General features: G+C 40.6%; 2 protein-coding genes across 3 annotated transcripts in view; both read left to right on the forward strand.

Annotated features, from left to right (window-relative positions):
* Window positions 1-1,752: 1,752 nt before the first annotated feature.
* Window positions 1,753-10,076, forward strand: LOC134205105 (uncharacterized). Of its 2 annotated transcripts, XM_062680032.1 has the most exons (3): window positions 1,753-2,037; window positions 2,098-2,569; window positions 9,938-10,076. In XM_062680032.1, exons 1-2 carry the CDS (start codon window positions 1,894-1,896, stop codon window positions 2,527-2,529), a joined length of 576 nt encoding a protein of 191 aa, XP_062536016.1. In that variant the 5' UTR covers window positions 1,753-1,893; the 3' UTR covers window positions 2,530-2,569; window positions 9,938-10,076. The 2 variants fall into 2 exon arrangements, with proteins under 2 accessions (XP_062536016.1, XP_062536017.1); XM_062680033.1 differs by lacking the exon at window positions 9,938-10,076 and having other exon boundaries at window positions 2,098-2,688.
* Window positions 10,077-10,187: 111 nt separating this feature from the next.
* The window catches only part of LOC134205104 (protein similar), a 406,085-nt gene continuing 400,094 nt past the window's right edge, over window positions 10,188-16,178 (forward strand). The window contains exon 1 of the mRNA XM_062680031.1: window positions 10,188-11,252. Coding sequence (XP_062536015.1) covers window positions 11,203-11,252 — 50 coding nt within the window. The 5' untranslated portion in view covers window positions 10,188-11,202. The remainder of the gene's footprint in view (window positions 11,253-16,178) is intronic.

Here is a 16,178-nt window from a genome sequence, read left to right on the forward strand (position 1 = left end):
CACGGGTCCTTGCAAAGATCGTAACGGGATCAGTGGGTTCAAATAGCGCTGAGTAGCACTGTTGAAATTAAAATAGCTTCGGGTAGTATTAAAAACTTCCTTCAGCAAAGAGAGAAAATAGAACCGCACAGCACGAAAGCACGATGCGGTCTGCTAGCATTAAATTATTATTGTCTTTGTTGAAGATATCATCTCTTTTCATGATCTCGAATATAGGTGCCGGATTTTCGAAGCGACTCTTCTGCTGGATGGACATTTCGAGCGACGATTAGCCCGGTCTAATGGCACTTACGCGCGGACCGACACAATCAATACGTATGGGGAGGCTTCTGCTATTTCGTTACGATTCGTGGGATCAGGGTTTGGGTCTTAGTTTGCGGGAACGAATGAGTCGTTTTTGGGAGTCTGGTGTGGATATCAGGATTGGTCAATTTAGTGTCAGAATCTGGGTAACTGAACAGCTACAGGAATAGTTGAAGGAAGGCGTCATATGCCCCTTTTATAAGAAAGGCGACAAGCTGGAGTGTGAGAACTTTTGAGCGATCACCATCCTTAATGCCGCCTACAAAATGATATCCCAGATCATCTTCCGCCGTATGTCACCAATAGTCAATGATTTCGTGGGAAATTATCAAGTCAGCTTCGTTGACGGCCGCTCGACAAAGGACCATATTTTTACTGTACGAAAATCCTCCAAAAATGTCGTGAATATCAGGTCCCAACGCATCATCTGTTTATCGATTTCAAGGCGGCATACGACAGTATAGACCGCCTAGAGCTATGGAAAATTATGGGCGAGAACAGCTTCCCTGGGAAGCTTACCAGACTGATCAAAGCAACGGTGTGGTGTGCAAAACTGTGTGAAGATTTCGGGCGAACACTCCAGTACGTTTGAATCGCGCCGGGACTAAGACAAGGTGATGGACTTTCGTATCTGCTGTTCAACATTGCGCTAGTAGGTGTCATGCGAGGTACGGGGTGTCGTGCCGGGTGTAACAACAGATCCAGTCAATTTATTTGTTTCGAGGATAACATGGATAATGCAAAGGTGGCAGAACTGTTACAGTACACCCGCCTAAAACGTGAAGCAACAAAAGTTGGACTGGTGGTGAATGCATCGAAGACAAAATACATGCTTGTGGGCGTAACCGAGCGCGACAGGGCCCATTTGGGAAGCAGTGTTACGATAGGAGGGAATACCTTCAAGGTGGGCGATGAATTTGTACCGTAATATGGATTTATATGATATCCCTACAAACTTTTGAGAGATATCCATTCAAAATAAAACTAGGGTATAATGTCCAATAGTGGACCCTCCAGCGAAATTTATATTATTACAGCATAAAGGTTCCCCCAAACACACGCGAAGCGATTCTATCGTTTGGCGACTGCGATTCTGTCGGTATGGAAGCGTAAATAGAACATTGCCTGCAGCGACCCAACGATAGAATTGCGGCAACACGATAGAATTGCGGTTACACGGTTGGTATTCATTAATTTCTCGGGTAACCTGAACTTTCACAGATTTTAAAATACCACCTGAATTTTCTTTATTTTTTGTGTGGGGTTAACGCATAGTTTTATTGACGCCAAAAGTCTTGATCGACTGAAACTCAACCGTGTAAAAAAAGAACTGGGTGTACTCAGTTTGTTTTCAACAGTTGTCAACCACGAGCTGCTGTAACGGCAAAATCAAATGGGATTATTTTCCACCACGAACCGTGCGTTCGTGTTTGTGAGAAAAATTGGCGAGAGCATAAATAAAAACACAAAAACAAAAATAGAAAGTTTCAATCGTGTCACTGTTGATAAACCGTTTTTATAAATTGTTTCTACAAATTATCTACATAGAATAAGAGTCAGCAAAGTTTTTCCTGGTATTCTGCCCAACTTATGGAAGGAAAGCTCAACAGCTATCGTTCGCAGAAACGTCGTCAGGCGATCCTCAATAACTTCAAAGATCGTCTCTACAATATGGTGTCTTTCCAGCAGGTTCGAGTAGACGAAAAATCTACCCACGTCATAGTTGAAGCCGATGTATGTTATCTCTATAGCCTTTAGTATTTTTACATACCTAACAGATCATACTATTTTCAGATCCAATCGCCATCTAATGCAAAAACTACCATCGCTCCGGTTCATCAATTCAGCGCGGGCAAAAAATCGCGAACGGTATCCGAATCCGACTCGGTGGTATCAGTCGGAAGCACAGTGTCCTCTACGAATTCCGACCAAACGGCAGCCACCGGTGACTCCAAAAGCACGAAACCTTCTCGCTCCTATCTGACCTATATCACCTACTTGGTGTACTTCCTGTTCTGGGTCACACTGTACGCGATCGCTATCGAGCTTCGATTCGGGGTGGTATTCCTGATGCTGTCCGCTCTGGTTGGAATCTACTTCAACACCCGGACGGAAAAGACGCCCGGCGAAATCAGTGCGTACAGTGTTTTCAATGAGAATTGTGAATCGATCGACGGGACGTTGAAGGCTGAACAGTTTGAGCGAGAGATTGGCATAAGGCATTGATTCCTGGTGCTGTGGTGATTTTGCGGGAGCAGGAGTAACGGTAAGTGATCTTTTTGATGTTTATATTTGGCACAGTAACTGAATTTTCCAGCAAGTTGATATATATTGAGATGCAAAGAAATTTATTTATTAGTATTTATTATTAAAATGTTTATAGAACATTATACGAGCTATTGTTGATCCGAAAATTCCATGAGAGAGAGAGAGAATGAAAAATAAATGAATGGATTTTTGCTTCGCTAGCTTTGATACTCATTTATTGATTGAATGTTTTGTCGGATACTGTTAGGAACAATGATAATTAGATTGTGTTTTAGAGGGCGGACTCACAGTTCCAAACGAGCATAATAATCTAGAGTCTCTTTTAGTATTTAATGGTGGCAGTTTACCTTAGAAGAACATAAAATATTGTCTCAATTCAGCTCGATCCATGACACCACGTCGTCAACCACGCAGTATACGGAGGGTTCGCAAATCGTCTTTTATCTTATCAATCCACCTTGCTCGCGTCGCACTTCTATTTTTTGTGCCAATTGAATCTTTGTCGAGAACCATTTTACCGAATTTCGCAATGTTAACGATGGAAGATTCTCCCACCACCTGAAGTCTTATGGTTCAATCCCCTCGCTATGTACGGTCTTCCATCTACATCATAGATGGCGCCCAGCTTCGAAAATTTTAAGTGCGCATTGATCCTACTCGAGCATTGTCCAGGTCTATTAAATTTTCCAACTATTATATGAAACTTGGTATTTACAGTTCTGCAAGGTTTTGCTACAAGAAATGTTAGCTTTCTATACAGATAGAGTCTTAAAATAGTACAAAATTGTAAGATAATACAATGGTTGTATAACAATCTTTTAAAATTGTTAATGCTAAAATTTTATACATTTTCTGTAAGGATCTTTTGCATAATTTTATTGAAATCTGCTCTCCACTGGCTGGGTGTGGGAAATATTCTCAGCTCTCTGGACATCATTCCACGCTAGAATGCTAGATACATATTTATGCATTTGGCGGTCTTAGCAAAGTTAACTGTGAACAAGCTTTAAGAATAGTAAGTTGAAAAGCAGGCCATCGTGACGGCTTAATTTTTTAAATATTTGGATTTTGCTTTGTATATAAGGGTTTTTTTTTCTAAAATTACGTAACACTAATTTTGGCGATTTTGGACCCCCACCCTCCCCCTCGTATCACTTTTTGTATAAAAGGTTATTTTTTTGTATGAATGTGTTATTACATAGTTGTTAAAATAACAAAATCCAACAAAAAATCCTCTAGACGAAACACAATTAAAACAGGTGTTGGTTTAATACCTTTATATCAATATTATAACAAACGTTGATATAATATTGTTCAATATTAAAAACTGCATGAAAGACAATTGCCTACCCGATTAAGATGGTGTAGCAAGATTATACCTCAAATATATCAATGGTTGTTATTCATATCAATTTGTGTAATAATTAGATAATTTGATGAACAATTATGTTTGGCCGGCTTATTTCATAGCAAATTTATAACAATATTAGTTTTATTATTTTTTATCAAGTTTTTTATTTTTTTTTATTTAAAGTCATTTGAAATAAAGCTGGCTAAAGATAATTATTTATTAATTTTTAATCTATATATATAAAAACCAATCTATGTATGTATGTTCGCTAACTACTTCTGAACCACTAGGCCGAATCCACCCAAATTTGGTACACACGTTCTCTATCCTCAGGGGAAGTTAACAAAGGGGGTGGGAGGGTCATTTAGGAAAGGGGGAGGGGTTTTGTTTAGAAAACGAACAATTATGTGTAACTTTCATCTCCCAGGACCGATTTCAACCAAATTTTGTACACATATTCACTATAAGGAAACAATCATATGAGAGATTTTGGGAAAGGGGAGGGTCTGGAGGAGGGTATTGTTCAGAAAACGGGTAATCTATATATATAAAACCAATCTATGTATGTATGTTCGCTAACTACTTCTGAACCACTAGGCCGAATCCACCCAAATTTGGTACACACGTTCTCTATCCTCAGGGGAAGTTAACAAAGGGGTGGGAGGGTCATTTAGGAAAGGGGAGGGTTTTGTTTAGAAAACGAACAATTATGTGTAACTTTCATCTCCCAGGACCGATTTCAACCAAATTTTGTACACATATTCACTATAAGGAAACAATCATATGAGAGATTTTGGGAAAGGGGAGGGGTCTGGAGGGAGGGTATTGTTCAGAAAACAGGTAATTTAGAGTAAATTCTGAACCCCTGCACCGATTTCAACCAAATTTGATACACACATTCTCTACCCTAAAGAAAAGATAACAAATGGGGTGGGGCGGTCATTGTAAAAGAGGGAGGGTATGGGGGAGGGGTTGTCTTTATAAAACGAGCAATTCAGTGTTACTCCCAACTTCCAGTACCCATATCAACCAAATATTGTACACGTATTCACTAAGAGAAGTCGATCACATGGAAGTGTAATTTGGGAAGAGGGAGGGGTCTGGGGGAGGGTATTGTTCAGAAAACAGGCAATTCAGTGTTTCTTTTGAACCCCTGGACCGCTTTCATCCAAATTTGGTACACATTCTCTATCCTAAGGAGAAAATAACAAAGGGGTGGGATGATCATTGGGAAAAGGGGAGGGTAAGGGGAAGGGTTGTCTTTAGAAAAAGAGCAATTCAGTGTAACACCCAACTCCCAGGACCAATTTCAGCCAAATTTGGTGCACATTTTCTATTCTAAGGAGAAGATAACAAAGAAGGTGGGAGGGTCATTTTGGAAAAGGGAAAGTTATGGGGAAGGGTTGTCTTTAAAAATGAGCAATTCAGTGTAACTCCCAGGATAAATTCCAACCAGATTTGGTACACTTATTCTCTATTTTGGAAGATGTTTATTGAAAAGGTAGGGCCAAACAAAGATATAAAAATATATTGATACAAAGGTTCAATTCTATGAGCGGTAGATCTACCTCTGTGGGTTTCGTGCTACAGCATTGGACATTTTAATTCTATAATTTACTTTTCAGTCCCTAGCAAAGCCGGATACATATAGCTATTAGCTATCTATATATCTCGGATACTTATTCAACGTATGTGACGTATGTGATTTTGTAAACAAAAATTTAAACGTTGATTTCTGCAATCTGATAGCACTCCCGCAAACTATCGCCACATACAGGTAGGGGAGGTTTCGGCTACATGTTCGTTGTATTGGTTTGCGTGGGAGTGTCATCATATTTGACAAATCGACGTATGCATCTTTGTTTACAAAATCACATACGTCGTTTTGAATAAGTTGCCGAGATATATAAAACTCAATGTTTGTATGTTTGTGTGTGTGCTCCAGCCTAACTTCTGAACCCATTATTGTATTGTTTAGTTATCGATCAATTCAACCATTTATCGAAATCATGGTTTGCCCAACGTAAAAAGCAATGATTAATGTGTTTCCTTCTGGATGGTGAATGTGATCCCTTCTTTAAAAATAGACGTTTGCTCGGAATAAGGCATCGGTGGATGTTTGTCCTTCTTTAGAAATAGACGTTTGCCCGGAATATGGCGATTATGGATTCGCTCCCTTTTCCAAAATCAGTCAATGTTTTCAAATGAAATCTGCCTTCTTTTGATCAAATGATGAAGTATCGATAAGATAACGCAATTATCCTGTTGACCAATTGGTTTATTCATTTTCCGATTGTGAAAAAAAAAACTGCGAATCAAACTGGCAATTCCGAGCAAGGCCGGGTACATAAAGCTAGTGCATCTATATTACACAAATTGATATGAATAATATTAGCCATACTTTACAATATGCAAATTCGCAAAAGCAAACGTTGCTTCAGAAACGGTTCTACTCAACAGCTGATATTTCAAAGATTGGAAACGGTGTCAAAGCAAAATTATGGTTTGCTTTCTGCTGACAGAGCCGTCAGGCACATGTACCCTGCGCACTCGCAATTCCATTCACCAAAACATACGTCATGATATGCGTATCACAAAACCCTCTGTTATTTCGCTGTGATGTGATAGCTCATGCACCTCAACGCCAGACAAGAGTGCACCACATCATAATAAATAACTCTTATCCCGCATACATATGTGTGGCAGACCATGCAAACAGTAATTCCGAAATAAGCATGCTCAATCGAGACCATACTTGTAATCTGTTGTAAATTGTAATGTTCTTCGTGGACCTTCAACTTACAACTCGAATGACTTGGGATCATATCTAGGAACTTTTTTTTCAAATAGCCTTTTTGATTTTGTCCTCTACGTTGGGCAAGTAATGTTCCCTACAAAAAAAAATAGATTTTGGTCTATCTGATAGTACCCGGGTAGAGGTGAATAACAAATAAATAACACAATAATAAAAATTTTGTTTTGATATCAGGTTTTGTTATTCCTATGTTATTTATGAATAACATAAAATAACGTCCTAACAACAAATTTTGTTATAATAGTAAAATTAGTTATTTATATGTTATTGCAAGGAGAGCAGAACAACAGATGAAGAACAGATTATGTAATCATAAAAAAGTTTGTTATTCAATTATCATTTGCACCAGTTTTCGACCAGATTTTATCACGTCCCAATTTTATCACGTTTTCGACCCGATTTTGTCACCCCAAAAAATTTTGTCTTTCTTTTTATTTTCGTGAATAATACCACAAACAACATTGATTCTTCTTCTGAGTACCTGGGAAATATTCTGTAAGCAATTTCGACAAGAAATAACGGGTACCGTTCACGCATTTGGCCTTTCCAAGGCATAAAATGATTCATATTTGTGGAATGAATTAAAAAATTGGAAATAATTTTTGTCACATACCCTGTTTTATCACCTTAAAATTCACCAGGGAGTGATGAAATCGGGATATTACTGTATTTCTTTTTCTGCAAAAAAAATGCTAAAAAATTGTAAAATAAAATAATTTAATAAAAAATAATAATATAATTTAATAAAAAAATGCCTTTGGCAGTTTTCCTAAAGGAAATGTGTTGAACGCAAAGGTATCCTATGTTCGGGGCTCTTAAGTCGTTTCAAAGATCAAAAGTTAATAATGAAGACCGCATAATTCGAATTCCGCATTTGTACCTGGGACCTGGGTGGTCAAATGTACATTATTTTGCTTCATTTTTAATTAAATTTTGCTCTAATTAAATATTGCACTCAATTTACTAAAAAATGAGTGCAGAGCCTTAGTACGGATTCCACACAAGTGATGAAAAATGAAAAGATAAACTTTAGGAACGCAGAACTATTACCGATTCTGCATTTCGTGAGATGAACGTCTCTTTACAGTGAATGTTTTTAGTTCCGCTTCATACATATAGAAAAAAATGGTGAATTGCTGAAAGAACCAACACGAACGCTCTAAAATCAATCTAGAGAGCGGTCATGAAATCAGGTCAACCTGTGACATTCCGATTTCAAAATGTCCATTAGAAATCTCGAGGAGCAGTGGGCAAGGATGTTATCGATCATTTAGTAATCTGCCTTCGATCATTTAGTAGTTTGTCAATAACTCATTCCAGGGGCTAAATTTCAAAATGTGTTGTATGGTGGACTTCTAGTGCAAAGGTTTATCTACAACTCTGCCTAACAGTTCGTTGTTTGAATTTCACTAATAACGAAGCTATAGCGCTAGTAGCAGTAACTTGGACTAAATGATTGCATATTTTGTTATCATTTAGTATAAGTATAGTAACTAGCATCGTAACTCCTTTAGCAGTGGAATTCGAACATCGACCTGTTAAGGAGAGTTGTAGAAAAACCTTTGCACTAAAAGTCCACCATACAACACATTTTGAAATTTAGCCTCCGGAATGAGTTATTGACAAACTACTAAGTGATCGAACGCAGATAACTAAATGATCGATAACATCCTTGGCAGTGGGTATTGTCGCGCTCTTCTTAAACGCTCAACTCTTCGCGGTGATAACGCGCAAGCAAAGATTGCGCAGCAGCGCGCCCATAAGCTTTTACACAGGGTGTGAGTCTGTGCTGTTTAATTTAATAAGCCGCCGAATGGGGTTGCCATAGTTGAATAGCCGCCGTGTGTAAAGTAAATGGGCGCGCTCCAGCGCAATTCAACGGAGGCTGATTGGGATGATCACGATCTGAGTGTTTATCTTGGGATCAAGGAATGTAATTGTCGCTGAAAAATGCGAAAAACAAGCGACAAAAGAGAATAGCGATAATTCTTTGTCCCCATCTGCAGAGGATAAAGACATTGTTGCGTTCCATTTTATTTGCAACAAACATGGAGAGGTAATTGTTGTAAACTTTTCAAACTGCGATAACTTGTTTATTTCAGAAGTAAAACGCAAATCATGTCAACAGATGGTTAAGTTTATGTCTAATCTATGATAACTGATACTAATTTAACCAAAAACATCATCGGAAACCGACTAATTCTCAAAATGCGTGGCAGGGATAATTGTCCTATTCTGTTGCAGTTTGGGACAAACGCTTATTGCGAGTTGAGTTTGTCCCAACATTTACAAGAGAGGATAATGTCGTTGTCATTGGCAATGTTGTTATTTTACATTCCTTGCTTGGGATGCATAATATAATAATAAATTTCACAACAATCTACAAAATTTTAAGGTTTATCTGGCCCATATCATATTTGCGAAATTTTATATTTTTTTTATAATCAAATAATTTACAAATAATCAACAAATACTATAATTTTCGTAATTAGGAACAGAGCATAAGTTATTTTTGCTACACTGGGGTCGTTTTTTACGCGGATAGATTTCATAAATTTCTCGCTCGCCTAAATTTTCGTAGCTTTTTAAATGCATACCCCTTGATTTTTCTTCGATTTTATTGAAAATAGGGAGCTTGTGCAAAACTCTAATTCGAAAATTACAGACATTTCTGAGTTAGGGTCACTAGTAAGTATTAATTGTATTTGGTCCGTTGCGTTCCTGAATTATAGAGATTTTTATTTCCTTTTAAATATCTGTATTCTGCTGCGCACTAGTTTTAAAACCTTTGTCAGTAACGAGATCTCTGCCGATAATTTATGTTGAATAGACATTGTTGTTAGTTTTGGTCGTGACATGCCGTGTCAACTACTGGGACAAAATTTGCTGCTAGCATTGAAGAGTATACCTCGCAAGAGCTTCCAGAATACGTCTCACGACATCTATAGTAAGGCCAAATGCAGTGCAACCGATGGCGATGATTCATCGGTTCCACTCCACTCAACCCAACTGAGGACAAGCGTGCTGGTTCATGATGTCTGCCTATGGAATAGTCTTGAGACAAAAATATGGCCAACACTGAATGCCTTCAAACCTTAAATTATTACCCAATTTTAGTATCGAATCCAATAGTAATCAACGAAAATGTACAAAAATACAAGCGACCATTTATATTTTTATCGTTTGCTTCTTATTCACAGGAAATTAGCTTTGAAGAGGAGCCCGCCAACTGTATTGTTTCTACATCTACGTGTCATACCTCAATCTACCCGTAACAAGGCGAGGGACCAGAACCGTTATTGTTCGAAACCCATTTATCACCGTGCCGTATTGCTCGATGGACAGCTGTATTTGACAGAAGCATTCAGCAGTGCCAGCCATCAGGCAGTAACAGAGTGTAACACAGCGAGTATTTTTATTGTTCAGGCAGTCAATCAGCGAGTCTCAGACGTATTTTGGAGGAAATGAACTACGGAAAGCAACAATTTTGTGAGTTTGTGTTTTTCTAAATTGCCGCAGTCAAATGCGCAGATTTTGGTCGCCGTGGATTAGTCGGGATAATTACTGCCGTCGTCGCCGTGGAGTCCTGCCGTGGTGTTCCATCGGGAACTGGTAGTGAAGAATGTGATTCAACTAAACTCAACGTAGAGATTGTGCGAATATTTTTTTCTTCGGTGGAAGGTGATTACCTAAATTATAATAGTGTGGAAATTTCCCTCCCTTATGAAGTGGAGCATTATACGCAGCCATATAATAGTGGTGCGTAAAGAATTTGAATACTGTGGAATTTGATTTATGGGAATTATTTCTTGGAAGTGCAACAGAGAAATACTTAGGGCTACTGTTAAAATTGACGAGCCTTCTGGAAGTGATTGTGTTTTGATGCTGACCCCGAATCGTTAGCAACATTAAGAGCAGCACCAAAGTGAAGTAGTTGGTAGCCAACCTCGAAGGTCATTCAAGAAAATATTGCTTCGTAAAGTGTCCCTTGTAGCATATACACATCAGTGATCTGAAGTGTTGGGTAAATGTTTAGAAGATCTGCATATAGTGTGATTCAGAAGGAAACCACCAAAAATATATACATCACGGAAGGTGCATAAGCAAGAAGCTATCTCCTTTCCAAAGTGCAGTGTCGAATGAAAACAGGCTTTGCGACTGTATGTAAATAGTTGTATGTGTGAAGCAGTACCAATATTATCGATGCAAACGAGAGTGAGAAGTAAAATTTTGTAAGGATTTCGTAATACAAATATACCCCAGTACCGTGGAGATTTATTTTCGTGGCCTTTGAACGACCATTATCAGAGTGTGTTGTGCGGGTTGTTTCTTTGTGGCATCCAGAAGTCGGGAAATCTTGCGCGGAATATAAACGCATATTCGGGAATCTCCTGGAGGGACTATCCAACTCTACCATAATTGGATTGAAGCATCGCCAATACAGAAGCGCAACAACGAGACAAAAATGACGAGGGCTACGACAGTCAAACCAAAACCAGAAAAAGAGAAACGAAGGTGAGTGTCGTTATTATCATCGTAGGTACCTAAACTACAATATTTAGTCATTGTATTCATTGTTGTTGTGATTAGGGTATTTGAACGGAGACAATGTGGCGGTGTAGGGTGATTACCTATCTACCTGGACATTCATTATAAAGGTCAATTTCGATAGAGCCGTTTGTTGTTTTCGTTAATTTATGACACGATTGGTGTTGATTGTTTACAGCCGAATATACATTCACGTGATTTTCATGCCCTACAAGACGATGAGATAGAGTACATAGGGGCCATACACTAATCACGTATGCCTTTTTTCTGGGTTTTTCAACCCCCCCTCCCCCCATGTAAGATTTTTTACATAAACATTTTTTTTATTTATATGGGACGTAAGAAAATGGCAGACCCCCCTCTCCCCATTAGTGCTTACGTAATTAGTGTACGACCCCTTACTTGCATATTATATTTTAGCACATATTTGGACAATGTTCCGTTTTTAAAATATTGAAAAAATATTTTGTCTCGTTTTCAGCTTACATAAAAAAATCGATTTTGCGGTACCTAGGTATCATAAATTGCTATTGTATTATCTGAAAATTAAAAACAATACATTAGAAATCCTTCATGTTTATTCACGACAGGTTCACGTTATTTTTTGAGCTTTGTTATGGAGACTGCAATGCGATCTATTTTCAACAAGAAAATGCAGTACATATCAGTGAGTTCGGCATTATGTTTTGCTTATTGCAATGGAGCACCTTACAATAGAATAGAATATATAGGGGAACTGCTCCTTAAATTCATACCATGTACCCAAATCAATACCATTCGAAAACAAAGAATCGGTGCGCAAATTGTTTTATTTTGTGATTTTTCCAGCAGTGAGCACGTCGGATTACAAAAAACAAGACACAAATTGAGCCTAAATTTCCTGCTTCGCGAATGTTATTGATATAGGAGCATGTTATTATTAATGGAACATATACCCTACTTCCTTCCTTTTTTTCAATAGAAATTAAGGTTTGTCTGAAGGTTTACAACAGTTGTTTTTTGATAAAATTTATTTAATAAGAAAAACTGTTAATAGGATAAACTGTTGTTAAGAAAATTATTTTGAGCTTTTTAGTGGAATGTCTGCGCGGCTACAAAGCAAGACCATGCTGAGGGTGGCTGGGTTCGATTCCCGGAGCCGGTCTAGACAATTTTCGGATTGGAAATTGTCTCGACTTCCCTGGGCATAAAAGTATCATCGTGCTAGCCTTATGATATACAAATGCAAAAATGGTAACCTGGCTTAGAAACCTCGCAGTTAATAACTGTGGAAGGGCTTAATGAACACTAAGCTGCGAGGCGGCTCTGTCCCCCAGTGTGGGGATGTAATGCCAATAAGAAGAAGAAGAAGAAGTGGAATGTCTGCACTTGTCGTAAGACGAGTTTGTACAATCCCATTGAATTCCACCACTTAACTATATCTTGACAGATACGTATTTCGATCTCAACAGTAAGGCCGTCTTCAGTGTCTCGTACTTTACTCGACGTACGAGACACTGAAGATGGCCTTACTGTTGATGTCGAAATACGTATCTGTCAAGATACAATTAAGTGGTGGAATTCAATGGGATTGTACAAACTCGTCTTATGACAAGTGAGGATAAACTGTTTCCATTTCCATCTCACTTAGCTTACCTTAGCTTAACTTGATTGACTGTACACATCGTAGTTGCTAGTCGTGATTGGTCGAGAAACAACCAATATGGACAGCTCACCAATTGAATAGTCTTTCTGGGACTAGAAAATAATTCTCAATGTACATGCTTCGGAGTTTCTTTTATTCAAGACCAATAATGATGCCGGCCACATCCTCACAGTCAATTGGGATAAGAGGAGGAAAATAAGTTCGACATTCATTGCTTCTGCATATTAATGAGTGCGACACTCATTGCCTCTGCATATCCATGAGCGCACTGAAAAGGAATAGTTCGTTAGTTGGAAAGGAAATCTGTTACAACTCGCCTTGGTAAGCGACTAAATATTTCTTTTGAACGACGCCATATTCATGATGATACAAAAACGAGAACGCAAGGTGTGTCTAGCGTTTTTCACCGAAGACTAATTCGGTATCTTAACCATTTTGCACTGTGCTTACTTGTCCAATGTCCAACTATTCCATCTCACTGTAACAAATTTATCTCGAAACGAAGAATATTATACCGCATCATATTTGACGTACCTAGGTAAGAAAATTTTGAAAAGAATCATCATTTTAAAAATAATCGCAAAATGGATTCGCTAGCTACTCTTATAGAATGTGTAAAAATAATGAAACTTCATTATTATCTGTATTATCTGTTGATATGTGGTTGTTAACTTAACGCACTAATTTTGCCATGTGCTATAATATTTGACACAGAGTTGTTCCTAATTAGACACACTTTGAATACATATTAAAACTTTTAATTATTTGTATATATAATAGCAGTTCGACAGCACTTTGTACGGTACAAAATAACATGTTTGTTTATTCAACGAAACCGTATTCGATATGTTTTGCCTTCCGCGTATACTAAGTATACGTAAAGGCTATAGAATCACTCCAAAACCGAACTTTTGATAGAAGGCTCGGAGACCCATAGTGTTATAAACCAATCTACTCAGCTCGACGAAATGAGGTGATGTCTGTATGTGTGTATGTATGTATGTGTGTGTGTTTTTTTCTTCCTAAGCAATGGAGGGGGAATCTGCTCAACAGACATTCTGGGTTGACCAGGAAGTGCGGGGTTAGGGATCACCGAGGGAGGCAGGACTACATCCCCGACCCGCTAAACCGTTTCGGGGCAGCAGGGACAGCATGATGTCCAAGGGCTTGACGACCCCTCCCCAGCTGTCTGCGAGTCAGGGAGAACTGCCTAGGGCGTGGTGGGATTTAGCAGTGGGCTCTGCTAAAATCCCTCCCAAAAAACCACAAGTGCCCGTAAGCGGACTCTATCAAAGCGACTGTGTGCCGCTTCAAAAGCACAAGCCCAGGGAGTGCCAATTGGCATGTGGAGTGTCCCTACTTCGGTAGGGTAGTGCGTGAGCTGCTTCGGCAGGGAGTGAGTGATCTGTTTGTGCTGAGGCAGGAGTGTCATAGCGCGTCACCGCTATTGTCACCTCGAAGCGCAGCAGAAGTCTGAGTATGGACTGCACATGCTAAGGTAAGAGTGTCGTAGCGTAGTATCGTTGATTGGTCCCTACATACCGCTATCGACACCTCGAGGCATGGCAGTGGAGTGTTAGAGTGAGTTGTGGAGTGTACCTACTTCGGTAGGGTAGCGCGTGAGCTGCTTCGGCAGGGAGTGAGTGATCTGGTTGTGCTGAGGCAGGAGTGTCATAGCGTGTCGCCGCCGCTATTGTCACCTCGAAGCGCAGCAGAAGTCTGAGTATGGACTGCACATGCTGAGGTAGGAGTCGAGGTATCCCATCGACACCTCGAGGCATTGCAGTGGAGTGTTAGAGTGAGCACCCGACCAAGGGTCACATGGAGCGAATGGTCTTTGGAGAAGCTGCTTCGGCGGCAGGGTAGCAGTGGGTTGTACCCACACACCTACAGTTGTGCACATGTGGTGCATGGGGAGTGTCCCTGCTTCGGCAGGGTAGCGTGTGGTCTGCTTCGGCAGTGGTGTGATCGATCTGCTCGTGCTGAGGCAGGAGTGTCGTAGCGTAATATCTGTAGGCCCAGGCAGTTACCGCTATCGACACCTCGAAGCGCAGCAGAAGTCTGAGTATGGACTGCACATGCTGAGGTAGGAGTCGAGGTACCTTCTCGACACCTCGAGGCATGGCAGTGGAGTGTTAGAGTGAGCACCCGAAAAGGGTCACATGGAGCGAATGGTCTTTGGAGAAGCTGCTTCGGCGGCAGGGGTAGCAGTGGGTTGTACCCACACACCTACAGTTGTGCACATGTGGTGCATGGGGAGTGTCCCTGCTTCGGCAGGGTAGCGTGTGGTCTGCTTCGGCAGTGGTGTGATTGATCTGCCCGTGCTGAGGCAGGAGTGTCGTAGCGTAATATCTGTAGGCCCAGGCAGTTACCGCTATTGACACCTCGAGGCATGGCAGCGGAGCGCCCGGGAGAGCATCCAAGTAAGACTCAAATGGAGTGAATGGTGTGCGAGCACCCAAGTCAGTCTCGCGTGGGACGAGTGCCTGTGTGAGCGATAATGAGCGAGTACGCTTAGTACTGCCGTCCCCCCAGAAGTAGTACTGCGAGGTAGTTCCTGGGGGAAACGATGGTGGAGCGCAAGGGAGTTTAGTCGGTATTACCGGTATGGTCGAGTCCGACACTCCAGTACACTTCCGTGTGGTAGTTTGGCAACTACAATGCACGTGTACTGGGTTAGTGTGTAAATGCATTCTCCCTTGTAAAAAAAAAAAAAACCGTTTCCATTGCCGCCAAGCCCATCGTCTCTTCGGTACAACCAGAAAGTAATGCTTCAAAGTGGGGCCAGTGCATAACGCACCCTCGAGGTTAGCTGCGTGTCCTTCCAGCATCGAACATCGTGACTCGCTTTTTTAGAAGAACACCATGGTATCGTGCCAGCGCGTTGCCGGCTTTCCAGGTGGCCTTACCACGCCCTATGTCCTCGGAAGGTGGGAAGGGTCGACTTCGCGCCTGCTTCCCTCTGCACGACTGGTATCAAGAATGATGATGCCGCTTGCACCCCAAATTGACCTTTCTGCGATAGGGCCTATTCGCCAGCACACAGAGGGACTTGCCGACGCGGTGCCTACGCCTGCCCCAGCCTTGACGAGGACCCCTTCTCGTCCCCGGGTTCGGAACCCGCCCGGTTGAATGACGCCGCGAAAGCGACGATACCATGTTGTTCTTCGCGCGGCCACTTGTTCGATAAAAGGATCGAGTTCGACCATAGAGCATGACCACCGAATCCGATCCCTTGGACCACCTCT

Source organism: Armigeres subalbatus, chromosome 1, assembly GCF_024139115.2.
Source record: "Armigeres subalbatus isolate Guangzhou_Male chromosome 1, GZ_Asu_2, whole genome shotgun sequence".
NCBI classification, from domain to species: domain Eukaryota; kingdom Metazoa; phylum Arthropoda; class Insecta; order Diptera; family Culicidae; genus Armigeres; species Armigeres subalbatus.

What these genes read in the sequence shown, in the direction of transcription:
- LOC134205105 (XM_062680032.1), top strand. Translation starts at nt 1,894, where the DNA reads ATGGAAGGAAAGCTCAACAGCTATCGTTCGCAGAAACGTCGTCAGGCG. An exon ending in ACGTCATAGTTGAAGCCGAT is followed by an intron (nt 2,038 to 2,097) that starts GTATGTTATCTC and finishes TACTATTTTCAG; the next exon opens with ATCCAATCGCCATCTAATGC.